The sequence below is a fragment of the Hylaeus volcanicus genome, chromosome 4, assembly GCF_026283585.1.
Source record: "Hylaeus volcanicus isolate JK05 chromosome 4, UHH_iyHylVolc1.0_haploid, whole genome shotgun sequence".
In the NCBI taxonomy this organism is placed as follows: Eukaryota; Metazoa; Arthropoda; class Insecta; order Hymenoptera; family Colletidae; genus Hylaeus; species Hylaeus volcanicus.
The window spans coordinates 4,552,281-4,569,109 of NC_071979.1; the positions used below are offsets into that span (position 1 = coordinate 4,552,281).

The 16,829-nt window shown below is 33.7% G+C and overlaps 1 protein-coding gene across 1 annotated transcript in view; it reads left to right on the forward strand.

Annotated features, from left to right (window-relative positions):
• LOC128874572 (voltage-dependent T-type calcium channel subunit alpha-1G) overlaps window positions 1-16,829 on the forward strand; it is a 98,528-nt gene that overhangs the window by 26,766 nt on the left and 54,933 nt on the right. Inside the window, exons 2-6 of the mRNA XM_054119410.1 lie at window positions 2,031-2,143; window positions 3,373-3,506; window positions 5,459-5,556; window positions 7,426-7,597; window positions 12,596-12,634. Of these exons, the coding sequence (XP_053975385.1) occupies window positions 2,031-2,143; window positions 3,373-3,506; window positions 5,459-5,556; window positions 7,426-7,597; window positions 12,596-12,634 (556 nt within the window). The remainder of the gene's footprint in view (window positions 1-2,030; window positions 2,144-3,372; window positions 3,507-5,458; window positions 5,557-7,425; window positions 7,598-12,595; window positions 12,635-16,829) is intronic.

Consider the following 16,829-nt stretch of genomic DNA (forward strand, 5'->3'; position numbering starts at 1 on the left):
AAACCTACGTTTCGTCCAATCCTTAAATTCCAAAGTTGATCCAGGAATTAAAACCACTGAAATATTTCCTACCAATATTCCACCAGGTATAGTAATCACGTTATCTCAAATTTGAAAGCTGTTAGCCCGTTTCTTACCTCGTAAGCTACCATAAAAAATTCTATAATATATAGAGAAGTTACAGAGAAGTAATATTAAGTTGGCTTTTGACGCGTAGGTTATCCGGTATTATACCAAGGACAGTGTAATCAGTTCTCTTTAATGCAGACGGTGGTACGGTAAACGTTGCTTTAATTTCGCTCTCTCAATATTTTCACTGCATGATAAAATGCAAAGAGTAATTTAAACTCTTTTGTAACTCCGTCCGCATTGGACTCTTGACTAGCCAGGACTCTTTGAAATCAGAAGCAGTTGGTAAAATGGCGCAGTGTTCGCGGTTTGTCGAGGCTCACGGTCGTTCAGTCATCCTTTCAGCATACATTTTCGGATTATTTAAGAGATTGCACCGGATCCCACGTATTCTCTTAATTAGCTTTCCAACGTTTCGCGGTGGAATACTTTTCTATAATTGCGAAAACAGGTTACAAAGATGTACATGGTTAATAACGTGACCTTAAAGCGACCTTGGGCTCTATAATTCAACGTCGACCGTGAGAGTTATTTGCATGATAACAACGTTGCAATGCAAGCATTTATTATCACAGCAACGAAGAAAGTGAATTAATATCTAAATGCAGTCGCGTTTCATTCCGTTCCGCGACGGTAAACATGTTTGTTTACATTCATAGACTGTCCTGCTTTGTCGCTGAAACTTGAGGAATTGAAGGATCTATGTGTAATACATATTTGAATTCGTACGTTCCAAGATCACGAGTCCAAGGTCATTTTCGAGTCACATTATTACACACGACTAAATGCATATATTCATGTCAGCTACAATGTACGAAAGAAATTAGTATGCACTTTCATGTGAAAAGAACATGGGTGACCTTAGATACATCTCGAAAGAAGTGACGCTGAAAAGCAATTTTCTCGCAGCGTATTCGCGCTTTGAAACCATTCAAGTTACGTATGAATCATTTTCCGTGTCCCCATAAATGGGGAAAATAATTAGGTGGCCTGTTTTACGAGAGGCACTTTGTAATAGAATAATACGGTTAATAATAAATTGGGGTCGTAGCCACCGCGCTTCGAATAATAAATGAAAGTGTCCTAGCGACTCGCGGTGGCGTACTTCTTCTCTTTGGATAAATTGCGAGAGTGTTTTCAATGAAAAAGGATGCTTTTCACTAAATTTGCATGTTTCATCTTTTGCTGCATAGTGTTGTTTGTATATGACACCTTTCGTTTGAAGTTATTCTTTTAATTAACAAAATTTTCTAGGTATTCCACTATAATACTTAGTTAGTATCACTAGATTACTAAGGAGTTCCTCTAACAGATAAAATTGACTCGAACTATGGATTAAGTAAATAATGTCTGCATGAATATACAGGGTGTTCGGTAACTGGTGGCACAAGCGAAAAAGGAATGATTCTACGTGAAAAAAATGAGACGAAAATGTAGAATAACAATTTTTCGTGTGAAGCTTTGCTAAGTAAATTTCTATGAACGCTTTCCAACGTATTCGATTGATTTAATGTATGAGAGGCTCCGATAATCTTTTTTTTTTCAATTGCCTCGCATTTGTGATTTCTTCAGAATACACAATTGATTTAGTATGACTCCGTAAATAAAAATCAAAGCGCAATTTCAAAGTCGATTTTCTCGAAAACAAAGCTTTCAACAAATTTTTATTTTATTATTTAGAATTATTCTTTCATGTAGAATCACCCCCTTTTTGCTTGTACCACCAGTTACCGAACACCCTATATATATATAGGGTGAAATTCGTACATCAATGGGTTAATTAACTCATGAAAACCACAGCTGTTAGCGATAAATGTATACATACTTAATGCAACATTTAGATTTATTTTGTATATTTAATGCCAGGACACGATTAGATCATTTTCCTTAACACAGTATCACGTGGTTCGAAAGAGTGAGCATGATGGTAATTCTCTTGAACTGCATTACACTGGGGATGTATCAGCCGTGCGTGGACGACCAGTGCGTAACACATCGCTGCAAAATATTACAAGTACGTAGGTATACATGTATATGTACCTGTTCACACATTTCACGAAAATTTCATTTCACGCAAATTTCAGTTCTCGCGTGCTTTTTTTCCATTTACTGTACCTTCGAATTTCGATTTTTGCAAAGTGAAAACGTTACAATTACAATCCCCCCGTAATTTAGAGCTCGCTGTGGCTCCAATTACAGCGTGCACGTTGAAACCATAAATCTGGTTAACAATTCTAATTAATGCAACCAATTAATTTTCCGTGCGAGATGGCCTTGTTACTACTCTCTTTTTGGTAGGTAATCGTTTTCTATTTTTAATGTAGATTCGGACCAGGTCAATATATTAATTAATATAATAATTAATACAATAATTTACATAAAATTACAATTTTAATACATTAATAAAAATTAATACAATAATTAATATGTTCATTTTTATATTAAATTTGAACAATTGAGGTTACTATAAAAACGATTTCCTATACGGAAAGAGAAATCATATGTGTATACTTGGTGTATATTTGATTATAATAAAGAGACATTTTTTTTTTTTTTGTTTTGTGGATTGAACAGTAAGCTTAACTTTTCTTTCTGTTGCTTCAAGGTAACATGAACGATAAAATTCATTATCAAAGTACCACTGAGTAATATACTCAGTAAGTACTAAGTAAACTTTATTGAACAAATTTTACACGATTTATGGATGATGTTTTACGAAGCATCTGATATTTTAACAGATTGTGACATTTATTGCTTACCTCGTAGATTAATTCGTAAATATATTATTATCCAATTAATAATTTTCTTTTCGAAACATTAAATGAAATTTATGTAACGGAGAGTTAATATGCGTATCATAGATGCCTGTAATTATCGTTAATAATAAATAAAAGCCCACGGTTCCAGAATAATATTATTTCTGGAATTACCTGATACGTTCGTCTTGTAATCAGTTATGTCTCTTTCGGGAATACGGGCGAATCTACACGAAATTCGCGTAGCACTCTGAGGTTGAATTAGACCCAAAAGCCGCGGCGTAGGGGGGATTGATTAATTGCACAGTTTACCTTGCACCTCGCTTTGGAATTCGCACGTAACGTAGAAAACGGAGGCAAACATGAGAAACCAGCATCTGGTGTCGGCGAGTAATGGAACTTCAGTCGAGTATCCTCGATCAATTACGCCTGATCGAGTTAAGTGTCCTGCGGCCTAATCAGTCTACCATTTCACCCCTGTTTACAGATGTTCGATGACATCATTTTCGCCTTCTTCGCCTTGGAGATGACAATCAAAATGGTCGCGATGGGAATATACGGCAAAGGAACTTACTTGGCGGACTCGTGGAACAGACTGGACTTTTTTATCGTGGCGGCTGGGTGAGCATTTATCAATTATCCTTTACCCCTGGCCCTAATTATCCTTGTCTTGCACGTTCTCGCTTCGTATAACGTGAAAAGATAATAACTCCGAGTCTCCTCTAAGCATCTATCCAACTCGATGACTTTTGTCGCAAACAATAATGTTCATTTCTTTGAGATATACATTACCACAAGTCTCACTTGTAATTTGGTCAAATATCAGTTTTCGATACTTGATCATCTTGATGCGGAAAAAGAATTACAAATTTTGAAAATAATTTGTAACTCTTAATTTCGGCTGATAAGATATATGTTATAGATACAATTGAGGTTCATTTATAAAAAGATTGATAAAGATATTTGATGATGAATATTGCAAAAGAATATTCTTCTAGTTATTTTAAAAGATCTATATGATTCCCGTCATTGGATGCTACTTAACAACATAAAACATTCTTTATTTCCGACTTATTTGTTGTTCCAAATACTCCTTGGTGTCCCTTTAGTTCAATATGCGTCAAGTTTAACCCTTAAATGGTTTGTTTTTAATATTTTGCTGTATGTATGTTACCATTGCATAACGTTCTTTTGAATAAAAGTTAAAAGAATAAACGTCAGCTGTAAAAATTGTTCAAATAATAAATACATGGATATATTTTTAAATTTAATTGGGAAAATTAGACTTATAATATGACCAGCATTTTTTAACCCTTTCGTTTCTTTTTTAGAAATTAATTGTATTTAACTAGGGTTGGCTATAAAATAAAAGCCGTTGTCAGATAAGAAGTTCATTCTCTTTAAAATATAAACCTGTGAGTCTCGATATTAATCTGCCCGAAATCAACCAAATATATTCAGTGATACATATACGTCCTAGTAGGATCGAAAGGGTTAGATGTCGAATGATTCATTTGAGAGCGTTCGAATACTTCCGTGGCTCACTGTACGCCGTCGCTATTAGATGTTACGCAATAGGGGAATCTCATCTCTCCATGTACCAGTTGTAAACAGATATTATGGAAACGTTGATTCGCTAAAAGCAAATTGAAACGCTCGCGACATGTAACCGCCGCGAAACGAACGGAACGCACTTGCTCCAGAGCAATTTTCAGTTTCGTGCATCGCTGATAAAGTCATATTTAAGTTCAGTTTAATTCTGTCGATGGTGCAACGGCCTGGGCGAGATACATTCTTGAGTTTTCCGCGAAATAAAGCTTCATAAATTTTACGCTGTTTCCTAGATCGAGTTAATTATACGTATTCGATACAAACGTTTATACACTTCTTCGTTCAATACGGCGAAACGTTTATTTAATTTTAAGTCAGTAAAGAGAAATACAACGTGCTTAATATTAACCTGGTTGTATGTTAATGTATAGCCTCTTTGTTAAATATTCCTTTGAGTTCGATCAATTTCATTTGACGCTGTTACATGTCGCATCTGTTACACATTTGTAGCATCTTCATCTTTGGTTCGTTCCTTGTTAGCTTTTCTCCTCTATCTTTCATTAGTTTATTTTTCATATTAACTATAAATATAGACAACATTTTTATCGAGCAGTTACACATTTGTAACTTTGGTTCGTTCCTTGTTAGGTTTTCTCTTCTACCTTTCATTAGTTTATTTCTTATATTAACTATAAATATAGACAAGACTTTTATAGAGATAAATATTTTGAGTAATGAGTGAGACGTAAGCAATTGTTTATTCATTGCTTTTCAACAAAAATTACATTTTGAATTATAGTACATGGAAAGTTCTAAAAATCTGAATGAATCTTGATATCAATTTAAAAAATAGTTCGGTTACATTTTGACTGGTCACGCTTGAAAAATTACAAAGAAGTACAAATGATAATAATAGTAAATAATAACAATTTTAATAATCGATGTTCAAGTAATCCAATGCGATCAATTTCTATAAAAAGGAACAAAAACAGCGAAAGAAATTCTTTTGTATTTTATTGCAGGGCTCTGGAATATTGCTTGAACGTGGAAAACATGAATTTATCAGCGATACGGACAATAAGAGTCCTGAGACCTCTACGTGCCATCAACAGAATTCCGAGTAAGTTGAGGAAAACAACTTTATGATCTTATACGTAAAAACTTGTCGACTTTGTTCGTCGCGTGATAAACTATTCTTATCGATTTTACAGAAGACGTACATCATACAGGATGAAGTACATAAAGCATGATAGATGAATGTTTCCAAAAATATCTATGATATAAAACAATCTTTTTAAGCAAACTTCAAATACAATATTTAGAAAGCTCGCTTTACGAATTAATTTTCTTTTTTTGTCATTTCTTATTTCATGAAAAAAAAATCAAGGACATCAATATTTTTCAAAAGGAACTGTATATTTATCAAAGCCAAGTTGTTGGAACTTTTTAGTCATATTTATTTTTAATATTCTGACAGTATCTGTTTATTATTTGAAAAGGTGTTTCAAGACGACCTTTAACTTGTATTCTTCTATTCTGATAACATCCTTCATACGTTTTTAGAATAAAAATTGTGTTTGTCGTAATGAAATTATTATGATTTAACCGAATGACGCAATTTTTCCCAAGTAATGGAAAATATTCGATCCAACCCTTGATTGATTATTTTCTAGAGGAATATGTATATCCAATAACGAGTGACGTCATCGGTTGTTGTAACACAGGATGACATTTAAAGTTATTATACGTCCATCTTGTGCCAAAGTAACGCCTGAAATGCTTAGCAAAGTGCTATTATATGTTCTTGCCTTTGAGAAGTGAAATGTTACAAGTTGAAGGTCGAGTCTTCAAGGTGAAGACTACATCCTGACAAAGTGGGAATCATTTGTCAGGGATTTTGTCTAAGTTCTCTTTCATTTAATTTATGGATTGATTTATTGGACAGATTTAATACATGGCAAAAATACAAGTCGAATAAATAAATATGTACCATTTTGTTGTGCTTTTAGAAATATTACTAGGGGACTTATCACAAATTGTCATGTTTAAAAGATAATTAATTTTTCCATGGATTTACTTCAGCATCCAACATTGTATATCGATAGTAACTTGTTGCTTCCTTATGTTAATAAATAAATAAATAAATATATATATATATGTATGCTGTTGATATATGATGTTGGATGCTCAAGGTTTGTAATTAATCTTTATGTCCATATTTTTATTCTTTTTATTTATTTATTAATATACAGAAGTTGCACGTTAATATAGATGAACGATGTACAGATGTGCTCCAGGCTTGTAGTAAATCCTTAGAGGAACTGCTTATCTTTTAAATATGATAATCATATATACAATATATGATTTATGATATATATGATTAATCATTCAATAATAAATAAATAAATATATATATATATATATATATCCATATTTATTTATCCCCTACAAGTAGTATTTCCAAAAGCACAACAAAATGGCACATATTTATTTATTCGATTTGTCTTTTAATATATGTATACATATATTAATAATTACAATCATATAAGATTATTTATTCAATAATAAATATATTTCATTCGAATGGCCCGTATTCTAAATTTCTAGTCCACGATTCATGTAACTAAGAATTTCACCTATAAAAATCATTCGATACAAATAATCTAAACTTGCAGTTCGTCGTTTGCGATCCACGGACAATTCCCATTTCCATAAAATCGCCCATATCGCACAGAGGACACCCTGTACGCCGCATCCATCCGTCTATGTATATTATTCTACGCCTTTCTTACGGTTTCCTATTAATATTCGAGCACCACTTCCGTTCACGACGTCGAGGTGACATTATTCTTCCCCTTCGTCGACGTAAATAGAAAATGTCTTTATTTATCTAATTCGCCACTTTCGAAGTGGCGGAATTGCGGTACGCTATGCACGTAAGATTTCACGAGGTTTATTCCGTCCTTCCGGTTTTGTTCCCTTTCGACAGGTATGAGGATACTGGTGATGCTTTTGCTCGACACGCTACCCATGCTCGGCAACGTGCTGCTGCTGTGTTTCTTCGTGTTCTTCATATTTGGTATCGTCGGCGTCCAATTATGGGAGGGCATCCTGCGTCAACGATGCTTCCTGAAGGCTCTACCCAACGTCAAGTATCCCGAGTAAGTCGACAACCGAGTGGCGTATGGGCGACATACGTTTCTATAAAACGCTTTCATTCTTTTTTTCCACTTTTTTTCTTTCTCTTCTACTTCACCTTTTTTATCGTACACGCTTCTCTACGTCAATACGTTCATCTTGTCCGTTTATTATTACGCTTCACTTGCATCGATTCTGCATTTTTTTCGTTTTTCTTTCTTGATCCTCCTCTTACTCGCTACGCAACCGTCGAGTCGACGGTTAACCCGTACACGCCGTATTGAGTCGGGATAAACATTGACCGTACTCTATTTCAAGAAGATGGTGCAATACACGGCTACGCGACTGGATAAGTATTAACACCGGTCCATTCGACGTGCGTGCGCGCGGATCCGGACGAATAGAATCGTAGTTACTTTAACTTTGTCAAGTTTCAGCAATTTTTTATTATACATTTTTCGCTCTTTTTAGGTATCGAACGGTAGACGCTTTGGTAATGTATGGTTGTTGGTTGAAGCAATTAATAAAAATAAATTTTGAAAGCATTACTTCTCCCAGGTGTACCTTTGGTTAATTTCGAATCGACGTATAAGTGAGATTTTAACCACTCGAAGGACGAATCTCTTTATTAGAAATAAACAAAACTTCAAGTTGATATTTACCTATGACACCTATCAATCTCGTGACGATGTTGTTGTATTATGTCATTAGAAAATTTAATTCTAAATCCCTCGGAGTTCCTCAGTATCCCTCAAGAGTTTGAAACAGTTTTCTATCCGAACTTTTCGAATTATTATTGTTAAAAGGTTCCTGATAGCTGAGGAGGGTCGAAACATTGGAAGTTTATTTTAAGACTTGCTCGATGAAACCATCAACCATACGTTCCCGAGGTTTCTGTGGCTTTGGTAATTGTATTGTTTTAATTTTATTAAATTGAAATAATTACAGAACGATTTTCCAAAAAGGGCTTTAGGTCTATTTTGCATATGTCCAATTTTTCTATTTGAAATGAAACTACACATGGTTATAATTAAACGAACGAAGTTAAGTGGACGAAGTTTAAGTGGCTATCTCGAGTATGCTGACAGGTGATTTTATTGTTAATAAACGAAAATCCTAAAGACCCCTTTTGGAACTCTTTTATAAACAAATTGTAATCGTGTTGGTTTCGGAGCACTATGTACACGTAGCATACATTATCTAGAAAAGTCCAACCTTTCAATAGCTCCGGGGGACAATTAAATTAAACGCAAACATCCCACGTGACTGAGCAAAGAAATAAAGAATTTCTTCGCTACGTTCTTTATTAATTAAATCGAAAAATGTACGATCACATTTAAACACGTGGTTAATTCGCTAAGAAAGAATTATTAAATGGAACGAAATAGGAAACTATACCTAAGAGATATCGAAATCGAGAAGTTTTCTTTTCCATTAACTCGTATGAGAATTCCACGCCAAGTGCGAATTAAAGTACCATTCAATAAAAATGAAGGAGTAAAACGCAAAGCTCGCGCCGCACACTTGTAATGATTAGTGGGTCGATTATGTGGTTTACGCTTCGGAATTTTCTCGAATAAACCATGATCGTGAGTGTTGCTCTGTGACCAATACGATTACAATTTGTTTCTGTATTTTTATTCATTCGATTTCTGTGAATGCAATTTAGGACACTTTCGGAAATTTGAAAAAGGAGAAAAACAGATTGTTTACATTATGTTTCAGATTGTTTTATTATGTTTATAGCTCTCGAAATTTGGAAGAATTTTTCTGTAGTTGTTTCGAATAAACAATGCACAGGGTAGGAACAGTTTCTTTGAAACTTTCTAGTTTGAAAGTCACGTGTAAATTTTAAAAACAGTATATAGTAAATGATAGCACAATAAAAATGATAGATAGATCCATATTATGTACAAAATAAATTTGAAATATGCAATATAAAAAAAAGACAAATTATTATACGTAATTCATAAAAAAAAACACAAATAAAAAATACAGAGTAACGAGACATGTCAATATATCCATTAAATAAATTCTTTATAAATTTATGGCAAATAACAATATACTAATAATGTACTATTTCTAAAAAGCCAAATTTTTTATCGGATTTCAACTCTCTTCTATTGGAAAAGTTAAAGAAAAAATCACACAACAGATTAAACTCATTTTCATCGATCATTTATACTAATATGTTTTTCCATATTGTATATTTCAATTGTTTTTTTCATTCAAATCGTTCTATTTATAATTTTTATCCCACTATCGCCTATTATATCCTGCTTTCAAGAAGTCATCAAACTAAAAAAAAAAAATAAAACGTTGCGTTTCAAATAAACTCCAGCTTTCGCATTGTTTTGCCACCCAAAAAATTTCGCCTCGTTTTATGAAAGTTTTCCTAAGAACAATATAACTAGCACCCGCGTTCGATGCAGATTGGAATTCTTGTTTACAAGGAACCGCCAGATTTTTCGAGGAGAATTCATGCTTGTAAAATTGTTCTGCTACGTCTATGTATAGAACTATGCGTTCTTTGTCGGATATATTGAATTTACGCTTTTCTTCGCTTCTTTTTTAGGACTTTTTCATGTTCTTTCAACGATTCGCGCGATATTTTTCCAATACTGGTACACTAAATTCTCCAATGCTACGGGTCAATTTTACTTTTTTTTCTCCAAGCGATGATCGGAGAGTATTTACGGCTAAAGTTTAAATAGTTGTGAATTCCCAGCACCAGCTACATGGATCGACAATTAAAATCTTTTCCTAGTGTTTTCACCACTTCCTGATTCGATTTTTAACGGTAATGCTGGATATGAAGTGATCGATCCAATCTCTGTGTCATCCAGGTCGATTAATAACCAAAAAACAAATCATTTTTCAACGTTGACCATTTTTTTTTTTTTTTTATATTGTATACAGTGGCTCACGAAAGTTTGCGATACGATGGTGAATAAAATGCAGAGATTCTTTGATTCTAGATCTATTATGAAGGGAGACGATGTTTCCTAAAAATAAACCTTGCTTACCTATGCTCTTGTTATTATATCTTAATTCGATATTGTCCAGAATTAATTTTAGAGCTTTCTCCTTCAAGTTGAAGTCTGGAAAATCTTGTATTCCATTGTGTTAAGTTAGAAATAAAACTTTTGAAACATATACGGTTAGAAAGGGTTTTTCAAAAGGGGTTTTAGGATTTATCTTTTTTTAGTGTGGAATATATTTGATATTTTTATTTTAAATGATCGCATGTTAGTGACGGCATCAAAGTTATTAAAAAATAAAATTTTAGAGCCTCGTTTGAAAAATGCTTTAACTTCGAAAACAAATCATACATAAATTAAAACAATTTTTATATAATATCGTCATCTAAAGTCAAAGTTGCGTAACACATAAATTTGTTTCTAATACTGACCAATAATAGAATATACTATTCGATTTTTATCACTAACCAGTAACCAATAAGAATTACATAATCTGTTCAATCAAGATAGCAATATGAATTATACAATCAAATTATATTCCACGTTGAATGAATAACAGCTGATTTGAATAACTCTTCGATGAAATAAACATCGGAAAGAAATTGTCATGTGGAACTTTCATTCATCGTTTATTATTCAAATAAAATTCTGGCCATCTGTGGTTTATTCTGTTACAGTAGGATTTTTTTAAATAAAAATCTACCGATTCAGACGTGTATATTTAGTTCTAAAAATCATCACAAGTATTTTATTTACATTCTTTACAGGCTTACTAACGCAAAAACTTTAGTTTTACTTGCAAATGACGCTGATCAACGCTTCTGATTGCAAGTGTTCAAATACTTCCATGAGCCACCGTAGCTAAGAGTACGAAATATTTATTGTGCAATCATTTTTCAATCTTGCAGGCGCGTAGCCAATTGTATCCACTTAAACAACGTTCACATACAATTTATTTACGCATTACGCCTGAAATGCATGGCGAAAGTAGTTCAAACTCTCGCAAAGTATAGCTTAAAATAAATTTCACTCTGCCTCAGATTTTTCCGCTTAACTCTTTTCTCTTTCTACTATCGTTTACCATATCTCTCTATAGTTTTCTCTTAATTCCCACTCATGCTTATCGGTATCCATTTAATCCGCGTTAAAGATACCCGACAAAGCTACAACTACTTATAAATTGTATCCACGAAGCACATTCAGAAAATTTCGATGCAAACAAATCCAACAAAATTATAGTTCGTTTGATCTTACAATTTCAAGTAGTACTTACTCATATATTCATAGGATACAATTTCTCACTATAAACAAAGGCAACGGAAATTAAATGGAACTGTTAAACGATATTTGCAGCCAAACATTTTCATAAACAGCTAAGAGTGTACATGTCACAGGGAGATGATAAAAATGGAGACTTGATGAAATCCCTAGATTCGAAATATGACTGGATTAAATGATACAAGACTCTGGAATAATATCTCGCGAGGTACGACTAAGATCACGTGAAGGTAAAATAATTATACCGATCTGAAGTATGTGTGTTAAATCTATCATCGAGTTGTGTAATATTTCGCCTGATTGAGTTCGGTCGGTATTTAATTTTACAGGGGAGTGGTAACAAACGAAACATAGAGCTCTGCGAATTGTTATTTTAACATCTTCCGTAAATCGATCATCTACCTTGGGGATTTCATCGAATCTCCATTTTTATCATCTCTCTGCGACGTGTACGCACAGGTGAATCCTGGGTAAGAGGCTCCAGTTCAGATTCTGGCCAGGCCTTAAATTTACAAGATAACGTTCCTACGTTAACGTCGTCGAGCATCAAAAATGTTGATATAAAATAATCAATAATAACTCTTTAGTTTTACCATCAACGGACCCCTGAAGAGAGTTGCGAGAGTCGACGGGACGAATTAACTCCGCGATTAGCTACCCTGTGTTTCACTTTCTCTCTAATTGATGAAATAAAAAGCTAGAAATTAGACGTAAGTATATGAGCCCAGGGGGCAGTGACAGGCTGTTGTTTCGCTGTTGCAGGTTACTCTCGGACGAGTACTCGGTTCGATCACGCATTTAGTAAGCTCTAGTAGAGAACAATGTGCTGTGCATATATCTATATACATATCTAAATCTATACGAATTATATAGACAACTAATATGGATAGACGTGCATCCGTGTGTGCATATATATGTATATACATGCATACGTCACGCGCATATGTATGTGTCTGTCTCTCTGTTTGTTCTTGATCATGGTACGAGTGTACAAATGTATTTTATAGTGTGTACAAACATAGAGCATGCCACCACGTCCAGAGGTGAATAAAATACTATTTCGAATGTCGGGGATGTTTCTTTTTTTCTTCTTCTTTTTTTTTTTTTTTTTTACTGACAACGTTGAGGAGAAGCTTCGAGACGCTCTAATTGGCAAACGGGACGAGAATTTTTGTTTGTTTTTTAGTTTCTAAGCCTCAAAGCAGCGTACACGTATTTCGAAACTGTATTTTAACCGTCTCTGAATTTGACCTGTCGTGTACCGCCGTTTCGTGCGCAGTAATTCCTCGTTTAAAGATCGAAAATCGAAGCTGACGATTTTCGTTGAACAACGGTCGTTAGATAATTCTTCCTCGCAACTGGTTCACATTAAAAGGGATCGTTTGAAGTGGAATAAAACAGGAGATATAAGAAATTACAATATATTGACTTCTTTTTAGCATGAAATTTCATATAAATAGAAACTATCACATTGCAGATTATAAAGTAATGTTCTGTTTAAACAGTAAATATAAATTGTTACATACAGTATTACGTGTTTCGTAACAAAAATATTCCTTTTAGCTGCGATATCTTTTTGATGATTTACTGTGTTATTATCGAGCTATTTTTGTTATTGCTATTATTAAAGGTCTTTTCACATATGAGCCTATAATTATGAAAGTGGTCTAAGTCGAAATTAAAAAAATAAATGAGTTTATCAGTTATTTCACACCACATTATTTTAAACTAAATTAATTCAATGTAACTTTTTTTACAAGAAATATATGACAGTATATTATATACGGGAAGAAGTAACCTGTATGAAGTCAAGGTACAACCAGAAGCTATTATTAAACATAGTCTTTATTAGAACCTTATTAATTTCGACGAGAAACGCTAAAACGGAAATCAGTTGTGGGTGTGCAGCATTGATATTTTGGAGAATTAATTGTTGATAGTAATTATTATCCTGTGTTAAAATTCGGTCTTTCAGCGAGGAATTAATGTGCTCGTGTTATATAACCTGACGTTGCGGTTTCCGCTGTTTCTCGCGATTGTGTGCACGGCGTGTCCCGTTTCAATCGATCCACGCTAATATCGTCGAAAACTATTAATGACGCTTGAAAAGATTTCGGGTAAAAGTTGGAGGATTTGCGGGGAGTGCTGTCCAGAAGGAATGTCTTTTTTTATAATATGAAACAATTGTCGAGACTTGACTAAGATCGCCGCCATTTTTTTAAACATGTCTACTATACTAGTCACATATACTATTTTGACAAATATGTCACTTGTGACCGAGTCATATTCTTTTTTCCAAGTTTTTATAATACGAAATGGAAATTTACACGGCGGATAATAAAAAAAACACAACTGTTTGTTCGAATTAACTATTAGTTTTTGAAAGTCGATATATTTGGCCAGGAATTATTTTTATTTATGTTTTCAATAGTATAACTGATCCATCAGAGTAGTTGTCGCTTGTCTAGGTGATTGCAAATACATCTTATGTTTCAGCTTATTTATAGCAATTTCTCTTATCTCTCCCTTCGATTAAGTATAGAGTGACTTGAAACGCATACTTAAGAGTAAAAGTGACGAATATTGATTTTATGCATGCATGTGCAACGATAACGCGAGACATGTCATAGTGACAAGAACCTACCACTCCTGATAACGATCGCCGAACAGTGAAGAATACTTATATTCAGCTTGAATAGCGAATGAATAATACATCATTATGTCCCGATCGTGTGCATATGATATCGACTTTCTGTTCGCTCGTCAGATTTTGCATATTACATACACAATTACAATAATGTCAATTTTGAATTTCGTTAGGAGCCTGGACTAAAAATTGATTACTTATCGATTTACAAACGATTTAGAAGTGTATGGACTTTGAATTATTTTTTCGTAAGCTTTTGATATCAAGTATAAATATTACAAACTTCCTTCAAATAGAAAAATACATTTTAATGTTTTCAAGAATACATTCGATGGATTCTGTGTAAAAGCTTCGAGTGAAAATGTATCGTAGATGCGAAGCTACCGAGTAATACAATGTTCGAGTACTCTTAAGCATTTGATTCCGAACAGAATGAAAATTAATTTCTTCAGGGGCGAATTCTAAATGGATTTTTTGTTGCTTTAATTGAATTGCCGTTTCATTTTAATATTACATATTTTCCAATTCTAAAGGGTAATTTTTATATAAAAATAAACATCTCTCAAGAGTTAAATAAGGCAGTTGTCGATAGAATATTTTTCAAAATTCATTTTGTCCACCCCTGGTTGAAGTCACCAATGGTCACCACTGATGTGTGGGCTACTGCTCGTCAAATATCTGAATTTGATTGTTATTAATCGACGAAGTGACTCATTAGATGTCAGATGTTTCGTAGCTCTCGAATATTTAATTTGGAACTCTCATGTGTGTATTGTAGCGCCAGGGGAGGCAGAAGCAGCTTAATCATCAAGGTCTTTTTACCAATTAAAGCAAATTCACCAAACAAGGTTGTCCTTACGCTCGATGCTCGAAAGCGTCACCTTTACCCCGAATACAAAGATACACTCGATCCCTAAATGTCCTGTCAGCCATATCGAGACCTTCGTTAGAAATATTTTAGCATCCCTTGAGTGTCCTCCTCTTGAAGTTGTTGGGAGTGGTCCTTTACTATACGCTTTGATTTTTAGGTGTGTTTTTGCTAAGAGTGTCAGGTCATCTAAGCACAAACTCGTTGAAAATAAACACTTCGATTTTCATTCAAACAAACTCTATGATAATAATGAATGATGCATTGGAATCATATTTGTAGATTGTATAATCATTTGTCGTAATTCCTAAGCGAACTATATTTTCCAAGGTCTACAAGGATTTAGAAAACCATTTATTTGAATGATTATACACTGTGTTTGTGTCTAGGTTGTGTCCAGACTATGGGATTTTTAATTTATTTGAAATTTGGAAATTTTATGGAAAAACATATTTTTCACATAGAAAATTAGAAAATTTCCTGTTCTTACTTTTGCATGCACACAAATGTATAATGCTCTCAATCGAATTCAACATGTCTACATTGTAGAAAATCTCTAACTAGATTTTAGTTAGGGGAGTCTAACTCGGTTATTCGTGAACAATCAATCGCACATATTCAACAAGTGCACATGACAGAGATTATTGCGGAACACAGATTACACGATTAATCCGGTTCAGACACTCGCTCGATCAATTGCAATTAATTGGTAAAGTTGCTCGTGTACTGTTAATTTCACTGCTGGATCGTGTCAATTGTTTATCAAAAATTACACATCTTAGGTACACGTAGGGATAAGAAGAAATAAATACAGTCAGTGTAACAAGTATTCGTTCAGGAACCAATTCGAAATAAAACTTCATATATTTATATTATTAATCAATTTTAGGGGATGAAATAATTAACCAACATTTCTACATATTTTTAGAGTAGATTCTGCGTAAATTAAAGTTTATTACTTTGAATGTTAACCTCTTATTTCTTTTCTTATCGATTTCATTTTAAATTAGTTGCTGTACGAATACTTATTGCATTGACCGTATATATTGTATTTAAGAAGAAAGAAATACATATAGCATAAAGTGCATATTCTGTGATTAACTAATACTTGCTAAAATATACGTAAAGACAATTAAAAAAATGGAGGCCAGTGTATCCTCACGAAGAACCACGTAACGTGCTTCAACTCTTAGCCCTAAAAATTTCCAGTATCATTGATAATTCCAACGAAATTCGCGTGGATCGATTAAAATTGGTCTCCCCGTGTATGTATTATGGTTTACAACGTACGATAGGAATGCGAATAATATACGAAATTTTACTGAAAATTCTATGTGTGTACTTCGCACGGTGTCGAGCTCGAATATCTATTCACGTCTCTCAGCGGCATTTCAATTCTCTTCGCATCCTCTCGATGCACGAATCGATGTTTTCTATTCTCTTCGTCTTGGTATCATGTTAATCTCTTCACGTTACGCGTC